Source organism: Sinocyclocheilus rhinocerous, unplaced genomic scaffold, assembly GCF_001515625.1.
Source record: "Sinocyclocheilus rhinocerous isolate Xijiao unplaced genomic scaffold, SAMN03320098_v1.1 scaffold148, whole genome shotgun sequence".
Taxonomy (NCBI): domain Eukaryota; kingdom Metazoa; phylum Chordata; class Actinopteri; order Cypriniformes; family Cyprinidae; genus Sinocyclocheilus; species Sinocyclocheilus rhinocerous.
In genome coordinates, this window is record NW_015653472.1 from 4350465 (window position 1) to 4360814 (window position 10350).

At 35.1% G+C, this 10350-nt stretch overlaps 1 protein-coding gene across 1 annotated transcript; it reads right to left on the reverse strand.

Annotated features, from left to right (window-relative positions):
• Positions 1 to 4295: 4295 nt before the first annotated feature.
• Positions 4296 to 10278, reverse strand: LOC107716235 (kinesin-like protein KIF1B). The gene is made up of 9 exons (XM_016522619.1): positions 10219 to 10278; positions 8444 to 8589; positions 8078 to 8320; positions 6409 to 6480; positions 6198 to 6298; positions 5957 to 6109; positions 5575 to 5767; positions 5365 to 5483; positions 4296 to 4382 (listed from the first exon to the last, which is right to left on the reverse strand). Exons 2-9 carry the CDS (start codon positions 8585 to 8587, stop codon positions 4340 to 4342), a joined length of 1068 nt encoding a protein of 355 aa, XP_016378105.1. The 5' UTR covers positions 8588 to 8589; positions 10219 to 10278; the 3' UTR covers positions 4296 to 4339.
• Positions 10279 to 10350: the final 72 nt, after the last annotated feature.

Below are 10350 nucleotides of genomic sequence, written 5' to 3' on the forward strand. Positions count from 1 at the left end.
GCACGTGCCTTGGTGAGTGAAATTCTTGGGAGCGTGCTCCAGACAGTGCAGAAACAATTTACATATAACTGTTAGACATACTTGCAGACTTATACAGATGACAGTGTGTACACATCTGTATATAGTCTGTATATACACATACAGTACATATACTTGGTACACACAGTGTACTATTAGACATACTTACAGTTAGCAATTCACATTATACACAGTATGTACACATTCTACATTATGTACACATATATACACAAAATATGCGAAGGTGCAGCAGATTGTACATGAACTGGATACGCAAAATGTCATAGGTGTGCATTGGATGGTAACCAGTGGTAGCAGATAGATTATTGTATTAAGTGCAGTGTGTACGTGTAGTCCAGTATTGAACTGTCGGATCTATCTGATTAAAATACAGAATTATAAGTATTTTACATGTAATTATTTCCAAGATAATATCATAACGTAACAATATAATTATAATTACGTAATTATTTCCAAGACGATCTTTCTACAAATAGCTCAGTACTTTATTTCATTTAGTAAATGTTACTTAATCAGTTCAAATAAATAAAATATAAAGGCATAATTGGTAACACTTTATTTAAAGGTGTCCTTGTTACACGTTACATACCTACTATTATAATAACAATGAATTATGCATAATTACATGCACGTAACCCTAATCCTAACCCCCTAACCATGTAGTAAGTACACGTAATTAATATTACTCAGTACTTAAATGTATAATTACACTGTAACAAGGACACCTTAAAATAAAATGTAACCATATAATCCTATACAAAATTTTGCAGCATATTATTTTTATATCAAATGTGATATTTTTATGTACTCAACTCAGTAGTTAGTATTTGTTAGATGCTTTTGCCAAAAGGTTAAAACATTTAATAAAACCAATAATTATTATTATTTTTTAAATAAATAAACAAAACAAATAAGCTAGCTTTGTTGTGCTTTAAGACAAAGTGTCAAAAGACCAAGAAAAAAAACATTAAAAAATAAAAACACTTCTTTTACAATTGCCAACCATATCAATTCAGGAAGTCAAATAATGAAATATCATGAGATATAACTAGCACAATGTTACTTTAACTAAACAGCCTTTGAAAGAAAATAACCAGATCTAATGTAGGTATAGGTAAAAGTTTTATGTATAATGCAAAGTGTTGTGTAAAGAGAAAGAAAGAGACAAAATGAGATCCGTTCTTTGTCTAATGCACTGGTTGTAATTTTATTTTAACTCATTCACTAAACAGATCAATGGTGCAAGATTACCATACACAGAATTAAGATATATGCATTACACATCTAGGCTATACAGCGAATGGATTATAATTATTACAAATACAGGAGACATATTTACATTTCAATCCAAGTTCCATACAACATGAAATATTTACAAAATAAGTATGAAAATGAAGCCAATCTGACAAAAAATGTACAGTGTTAATGCCACGGCTGAACTGTTTTCTGTTGTTTCATCACAATGAGAGGGAATGATGTTCATCTGATGGGGTGATACAGTAATGCCAGGGTTGCTTCAAAGGCAGCGTGGGGGGAACAAATGCATGAGTGAGCACAAGTGACTGTGTCAGGAAAAGCAAAATGTTATATTTCTAGAAAATATATTCCCTGATGTTAGAAATAAAAATGAACAGGCCTCATCATAACTCTGCCCTCCATAGACTAAATGTGAAAAAGTGCCCTTGTAACATGGTCAGATTCCTATTTCAAGAAATAAGAAGCACAGCAACATGTCAGTCATTAATTAAGCTATTCTTCTTCTTTCATCAGATAATGCATGCATTTTTAGTGAAACGCAAGGTACATTCAAAGTCCACTTCAATGAGAAAAACACCACAACCTAAAACCATTTGGTTTCCATTTGAGAGAACAAAAACATTGTTCAAGCTTTATTTGTTCTGTTGTTAGTTGTATAAACATGTGCAAAGAGCTGCAAACTAATATATACATTGCAAAACAATAAATACAGTTAATGAAATTCATTATGAATATCACAGTCGACCAAGCCACTCAACAAAGATGGTGAAAAAAAAATGCCAAAAACCTTTGCTCTGGCAAAAATTGGTACCATTAACTCACACTTGTCATGTAATTAGATAAGCGCTAACCTTCACTAAGCTTCAGTGCTCATTAGGCACGCTGTGTGCCGGATCTGAATATTCAATATGAACATTTTCACAGATGCCATATCAATCAAACGGCTCAGATGAAGCCTAAAGGCTGGTTGACCAAAGGACTTGACTTTCCGAGCCATTTTCATGTGTTTCCCGTGAAAATGCACTAAAGCTCTTTGCTAAGAGAAAGAGCAGTCTATGATGAGCAGCAAGAATATTGACTTCATAAGGATTGACAGTGATCAGTCTGACAGTGTGACAGTCTGGTGGGCAATAATTCCTGCTGGTTGTCTGGCCAGAGGACTGTTATATGCTCAACCAAATGGCCGAAACTTCACCATCAAACTGAATCCCTGGTAACTTCAGCGCTTGTGTCTTGACTGCACGTCTTCAAATGCACAGAGCAAAGATTTTCAAAACAAAACCATAAAAAAAGCAGAACATTACCATCCCTTTTCCCTCACTGCAACTGCACACTGCACTGCAGTGAACTGCATAAATGGCCCAATTTCTACTGACAGTGATGAAACTGTTTTAGTGGCCAAACTTGGTCTGTTCAAATAAGTGAGGAACAGCTGAATAAAAATGAGAAAAGTGCCCTTCTCGCCTTCCGTTGTATAATGTAAAACACTGATCACATGTTAATAAAAATAAGTTAAGATAATCAGTAGAGATACATGATAAATGTTCAATAATATTAAAAAGTGATCCTGCTCATTCTCAAGGGGAATAAAGGCTGGTTTAATGATCCTGCTGACTTGAGATTTTTCCCCAAACCGCAAAAATAAACCACACAAATAATTCAATCCTTCATTTCCTAACTCTAACTAATCGCATCAGTATCTCACTCAACCGTTTGGTCATCAGAAGAGGCAACACCATCAGATCTTTCTTGCTAAAACAGCCCCGAAAATGGTGTTCCGGTAATACGGTTACAAAGACAGAAACCCATAATGCATCATGTCTCGTCATGAGTAGCGTTAAGCACAGTAATCCTGAACGTTATGTACAAATGGATTCATTCGGTCAGTTGTTCTGTGTTAAGGTAATTCTTTTGCACCATTTTTTTTTTTTTACCTAATCTACTGAGGAAATCATTTAAATCGAGCAGAATACTCCTGTAGGCTACCGAAAGAGCGATATGTGAGGGATCATCACCATTATTTTCTTTCCCTGGTATTATATGTCTTATGATTACATACTGTACTTTGCTAATGGTATGTTTTATGTCCTTGATATGTGGAATTAATGTCAAGCAAATACATCGCGACAGGCTGGGCTAGTAAACGGCTGTATGTACATGGTCACTAAGCCAATACTGCAATAACATTCGGTTTAACGGTCAATTTCTGTCTTGTTTAGAAAATTAAGCATCTTCAAGAAGTGCTTTGGTCCATTTAAAAATCTTTTTTTTAAGCAATATCTGGAGCAAAGCTATTTGTTTTTGTGTTATAGAGAAAGTTGATTTGTGATAATTAAATACGGAATATTTTAGATATTATTTATATTATTATTATTAATATATATATTTTTACTCAATGGGGGTTTTTATAGCAAACCAACTTTCTCCTGAGGGTAAGATGTTCCTGGCAGACAACACTGTAAGGATGAAGTTTCCAGACGAGAGTAACTCAAGAGAAAGCAGAACCTGCTCTGAAGATTCGTGCACGCACAAACAGACTATTACAACATGCTACTTGAAGGAGGTTCAGTTATGACAAAGAACAAAACTGAAGACAGAATAAATCCAATCAATAACACAATAGAGAGGGGAGGGAGAGAGGGAGGGAGGGGGGGACAGTTGGTGTTTAGGAACTGAAAGTTCATTTGTGGAGAGGAGAAGAGAGCCACAGGTCAGTTGTTCTGTGTTAAGGTAATTCTTTTGCACCATTTTTTTTTTTTTACCTAATCTACTGAGGAAATCATTTAAATCGAGCAGAATACTCCTGTAGGCTACCGAAAGAGCGATATGTGAGGGATCATCACCATTATTTTCTTTCCCTGGTATTATATGTCTTATGATTACATACTGTACTTTGCTAATGGTATGTTTTATGTCCTTGATATGTGGAATTAATGTCAAGCAAATACATCGCGACAGGCTGGGCTAGTAAACGGCTGTATGTACATGGTCACTAAGCCAATACTGAGAAATGAGCACTATCTCTGTGCGTGTGTACACTCGTTCAGTTCTTCATCAGACTGGACCGTCTCCTCGCCAGCTTGGACCTGTAGGAAACCACAGAAAGAGTCGGGTGAGCAGTGAAAATTTTGAGGGAAAAAAAAACAAAACAGACAGACAGACACACACAGCAGCCCTAAAAAGTATTTGGATACTTAAGACACAAAGTCTGACTGTGACTGTTAGAAACAAAACATGAAACCAAGTGGCATCTGTTAACAACAATAGAACTTTTCTCACAACTAAAATCAGTTTTCTCTCTTTCTCTATATATATATGTAATTACCTTTTTTTTATTATTGTTATTATTACAGTAATACGAACTTATAAAAATAATTGAATGATTATTTTATTTTATTATTTTATATAGCTAACTATTTGTTTGTGCCATTTCTTTAAAATAAATGCCTATATAAATATTTATTTAAATTAAGTAATAACAATTAGTGTGTGCATTTGTGTAATTTCAGTATCAATGAGACACAAGAGTTTTAATTCATATTTTAATTAGTTTTATTTTATTTATTTATTTTATAGTTTCAATTTTCATTTTGCTTGTGTCATTTTATTAGTTATTTTATAGTTTTTATATTGATTTTATTTCAGATTTGTTTTAAATTTATATTAATTTTTTTAGTACACCAAGTTAAACTAAATGAAAATGAGAACTGTTTCTTTGGCAACTAGCTAAAATAAGCTTTTTTTATATATTTTCATTTTATTTTATTAAAATAAGAAACATTTTTATGGTTTTAGTTTTAGTTAACTGTAATAACCCTAGTGAGTTTATAAATTATATAGTTAAGCATTTGATTGTGCCAGATTCCTTTAAAATAAATGACACTTAGTTTGATATTTTGCAATGCCATTTCTTTTAGGGACATTGAATGTTTGCAATTTTTTCTGGAGAGGACCAGAAAAAAAAAACACTTCAAAGAGGTGGTCAGTTTGGTCCAGACTAGACTAGGTTCATTCTAGGTAATCACCCAAAAAAACCACAAAATTTTGGGGAAAATTTGGGCTGTGTACCTTATTGTTCCTGCTAGCAGTGGGTTAAAGGCGTACAGCCAGTCGTTCATGTCTTTGTCATTGTTGGCCTGGAGGAGGATCCCTCTGTGCTTGGTGCACACGGCGAATGTATTAGGTGTCTGCAAGCCATCAAACAGCAAAAATCAGGCATTCGGGTGACATAAATTACAGGGAAAACAGTTGATTTCCACATAGCAGGTGAGGCTTTACCTTGAGCATGGCCTGCTGGTCTTCACTGTATTCCACCTGGGCAGTGGATAAATTCAGCACTCCCCTCTCTACTGGGTCCTTGTCATTGTTGTAGATGAACACGTATGGCCGTCGAACCACCACAAAGTGCTTCACCCAGGAGTTGGAACGGGACTCCATGAAACTGAGGAATCCCTTCTTTGATACCACAGACCTGAGTGAACACAAGAGGGCATGTCAGACCAGCATATTCCTGTACAATAACAACATCTCTGCTGCCCCATTCGCGGAAACTGCAACACAAAACAGCTTAATTGAATGATTTCAGTGTTCAAATTCATCTTGATTTTTGTGAGAATTGAATAAACAAAACTAGATGTGCCAGCTATATCAAAACTCTCACCCAGGTCTCATTTCCTCAATATCAGGCACAAGGTTGAGGAACTCGTGTTTGCCGGCGCGGGCCAGGTAGGACGTTTCCAGAATGGGCACCATGGGGAAGTTCTCATAGTCTGAGCATGAGGGGCTGGTGGCACGAGAGTTAGCTTCAGGGGTCCTGGACAAGACAGATGTTTACACAGGACACAACTTTTAGAAGACTGTATTTTGAGCTTATCATTTGTGCTTTTACATCCGAACCGTACCGAGAGTCTGACAAAGAGGGGCAGGTGGAGGAGGGTGTGAGAGTAGCACTGCTGAAACTGGTGACGGATGGGTCACGGCCCATAGGAGAGATATCCGACAACTGAATGAGACAGAAAACAGGTTTTTTTTTTTTGTATTTTTATTAATTCAAGCGGATATGTTCCAATTCATACAAAACTGGTTGTTTTTCATCGTTCAAGTCCAGGTTACCTTGCAGTCACTGATGCTGTTGTACATCTGGTTGTATTCACTGTTGAAAGTGTGTGTCAGGAGCCGGAGGCACTGCAAAGAATTAACATTAACATAAACGCATATCCCTTCTAATAGACATCCATTATCCAATTCAAAAGTCTGGGTTCAGTTATTTTTTTGAAAGAAATTAAAGCTTTTATTCAGCAAGGATACATTAAATTGATCAAAAGTGTCAGTAAAAACATTTATAATGTTCCAAAATGTTTTTTTTTTGTTTTTTTTAAATGCTGTTCTTTTGAACTTTTCAATTCATGAAAGAATAAAAAAAATATATCTAAAATTGTATCACAGTTTCCACAAAAATATAAAGAACCACAACTAGGGGTGGGCGATCTGATGATTTTATATCGTGATCGATCCTGAAGACGTCTACAATCTACCTTTTAAGTGAATCATAGAGATTGTGATCTTATTATGTCCTCATAATAATGTTAAAACTACAGCAATGTGGCTGGTCAAATTATATTATTATGTGTCTTTCATGCGTGGTGACGTTTTTAAAGAACAACTCAACGTGAGATAGCAGTAGTAGTCCACATCTGTTTTCTACATTGATGATAATAATAACCAATGTTTCTTGAGCAGCAAATCAGCATATTAAAATGATTTCTGAAGGATCATGTGAGTAATGGCTGCTGAAAATTCAGCTTTGCCATCACAATTTAAAATATATTCAAATAAACTAGTTATTTTAAATTTTAATAATAATTCATTCCTGTTTTTACTGAATTTTTGATTGAATAAATAAAGCCTTGGTGAGCATTTCAAAAACATTTACCGACCCCAAACTTCTGAACAATAGGTCTAAACAGGTGTGTGAGAATAAAGGCTGAAATACACTACACTAGTTTTGCACCCATTTTCAAATTGCAGTACGGAGAACTCGATGATAGTTGCCAAAAGTCAGAGCCAGTCTGCAGATTTGAGTTGACACTAGATTACATAGAAAATCGTGTAGTGTATGATGGCCAGACTCCGATTTTTTAGCTTCAGACTTTGATTCCATCCAGTCGGATGAGATCAAACATGTTTGATATTTTGAGCCGATTTTAGAACACATACTGTTTTCATTTGTCACGCGTGTGAGTTTGTTGTGATCAGAACAACTTTAAAGTCTGGTAATGTATGAACCTCAGTCGTTTAGTGTATGACGGCCAGTTCTTCCTCTGAGACTATTACAAAGTCGGTAAGTGTATGATGCCCAGTGTTTTGAAATCTGTTCAGATTTTAAAAGTCGTGTAGTGTATTCCAGCCTTTAAGCTATGCTCACTTCAACTCAGAAAATCAGAATTTCCAACTTCCTACTTCGAAAAGTGCAACAGAAAGTCAATTGAGTCAGACATTCAACTTAAAAATTTGACTTTCAAGAGATGCAGCTAAATAATGTCACAAACATGGCGGCATCCAGGCAGATGTACACAGGTAATGAGAAAGATTTACTTGTAAGGAAATAAAATGCATCGATGGATTCCAAGGGAGCATGTATGCCGATGAAATGCACCTTAAATGCACCTTAATGGTAAAATGGTTCTATAATATATGGTTGTAAACAAGAAAAAAATCATATATAAATATCTCATCTGCCTATAAATGGAAAGCAATTTCAAGTACTTGTACAGTTTTTTACCTTAGTGGCCAGCTCCTTCTCGCGGTCTACCAAGCTCTCGATGTCTGTGGAGTCGTATCCGCTGCTCTCACTGGGTGTGATGGCGCTCTCAAAGGTGGTGGAGGAGATCTGGGAGGAGATGCTGGTGGAGGTGCTGAGGGTGCCGCTGCTCAGACTGGGAGACAGAGAGTCGCTCAGGGATTTAGGAGGAGCCGTCTCACCCAGTTTCTCACGGAGCAGCAGCAGGTGACATGTCTTCTCCACCTGACAAGGATAGAAATGGACATCAGGGTCTGGAGATCACCACTGCCTGTCAGATATTCTTATGCAGATAAACACAAAGAGTGTAGCACTGCTCAATCATGATCTTTTGTCTTCTGTCCTCACCTCATGCAACTGCTCGAGTTTCTCCAGCTCCCACTGGTGCTCCAGGATCAGACTGTCTCCTCGGGGTCTCCAGCCTGCCAGGTTCTCCTCTCCTCGCACATACGCCACAGATGTATCCAGAACCTTCCGTCTCCGTCGCTGCATACCTGAAAATGAACAATGGAATTGATTCAATATAGCAGGCCCAATATATCAATATGCAAAATCACAAACATGACAGGCTAAACTGGAAAATCATAAATTTTACAATTTTTTGCAAAAATAAAAGTTGAAATCATAACCTTCGAAACTTGTTTTTATTTTATTTTATTTCCTACTGTCTATATATATATATATATATATAATTATTTGTAAAATATTTTATAAATATTATTTATAAATAATTTACACTATCATTCAAAAGTTTGTGGTTGGTCATTTTTTTAAAATGTTTTCAAAAGGAATTTATTTGATCAAAATACAGTAAAACTGTAATATCATTACAATTTTAAATCACTGTTTCCTTTTTACATTTTAAAATATAATTCATAATGTCAAATTATTCCAGTCTTCAGTGTCATACGATCCTTCAGAAATCATTCTAATATGCTGATTTGCTGCTCAAAAAATATTTCTTATCCTCCAGATAGGCTGACAGGGTCATGTAAATCTTCTCTCCGTAGGGAGTGACACGGTTCAGTAGGAGAGAGTTGTGCAGGGAGCTGTCCCAGACAGCCTCGAACCGGTAGAACGTCCTGAACAGGAAGAAATACATTAGAAACAATATGAATCCATGGAAGGATATCTTAGATATTTACTGCTGCTGTAGTGATTAATTGCACTGTATACTATTGTTTGAGCACGAGTTTGAGTGTGGATGTGCTTAAAGACAACATGAAATGACTTTCATAATCCATTTTACTTCTGTAATAAGACATTTCTGAGAGAAACAGAATATACAATGAGAAGAAAAAATATAGGGCAAGATTTATCCATTGCGAATTGAATGGATCATGAAAAGTTACACAACCGTTCAAAAAGTTTGGGGTCAGTATTTTGAACTTTCTATTAATCAAGGATCTTAAAAAAATCTATAATGTTTCTTCAAAAATATTAAGCAGCACGACTGTTTTCAACATTGGTAATAATAAGAAATGTTTCTTGAGCAGCAAATCAGCATATTAGAGTGATTTCTGAAGGATCATAATATGATACTGAAGACTGGAGTAATGATGCTGAAAATTCAGCTTTGCAGCACAGGACTAAATTACATTTTAAAATATATTACAGTAGAAAACATGATTTTAAATTGTAATAATATTTCACAATATTACTGTTTTTAATGTAGCTTTGATCAAGTAAATGCAGCCTTGGTGAGCAGAAGAGACTTCTTTCAAAACAATAAAAAAAAAACTGTACATGGTCCTTTTTACATTTTAAAATATAATTCATAATGCCAAATTATTCTAGTCTTCAGTGTCATACGATCCTTCAGAAATCATTCTAATATGCTGATTTGCTGCTCAAAAAATATTTCTTATCATCATCAACGTTGAAAACAGCTGCTTAATATTTTTGTAAAAACTGTACACTGATACATTTTTAACCAAGTCTTTGATGAATATAAAGTTCAAAAGAACAGCATTTATTTGAAACAGAAATCTTTTGTAACATTATAAATATCTTTACTGTCAACTTTTGATAAATTTAATGCATCCTTGCTAAATAAAAATAACAACACATTAAAAAAAAATCTCAAATTGAACAAACCATTAGTATTTTTAGGAAAATCTTACCTGGGCTTCCTGTGTCAGCTATTTTGCACAAGCTAAGCTCATAGATTCCAGTCACTTTATTACTGTAACAGAAACATCAGAAAACAGTGTTAGCAAAGTTTCTTAAATTTTTAAACGAAAAAAAAAAAAAAA

What these genes read in the sequence shown, in the direction of transcription:
- LOC107716235 (XM_016522619.1), bottom strand. Translation starts at nt 8,587, where the DNA reads ATGCAGCGACGGAGACGGAAGGTTCTGGATACATCTGTGGCGTATGTG. An exon ending in ACAGCATCAGTGACTGCAAG is followed by an intron (nt 6,299 to 6,408) that starts GTAACCTGGACT and finishes TGTCTCATTCAG; the next exon opens with TTGTCGGATATCTCTCCTAT. An exon ending in CCCTCTTTGTCAGACTCTCG is followed by an intron (nt 6,110 to 6,197) that starts GTACGGTTCGGA and finishes TGTCTTGTCCAG; the next exon opens with GACCCCTGAAGCTAACTCTC.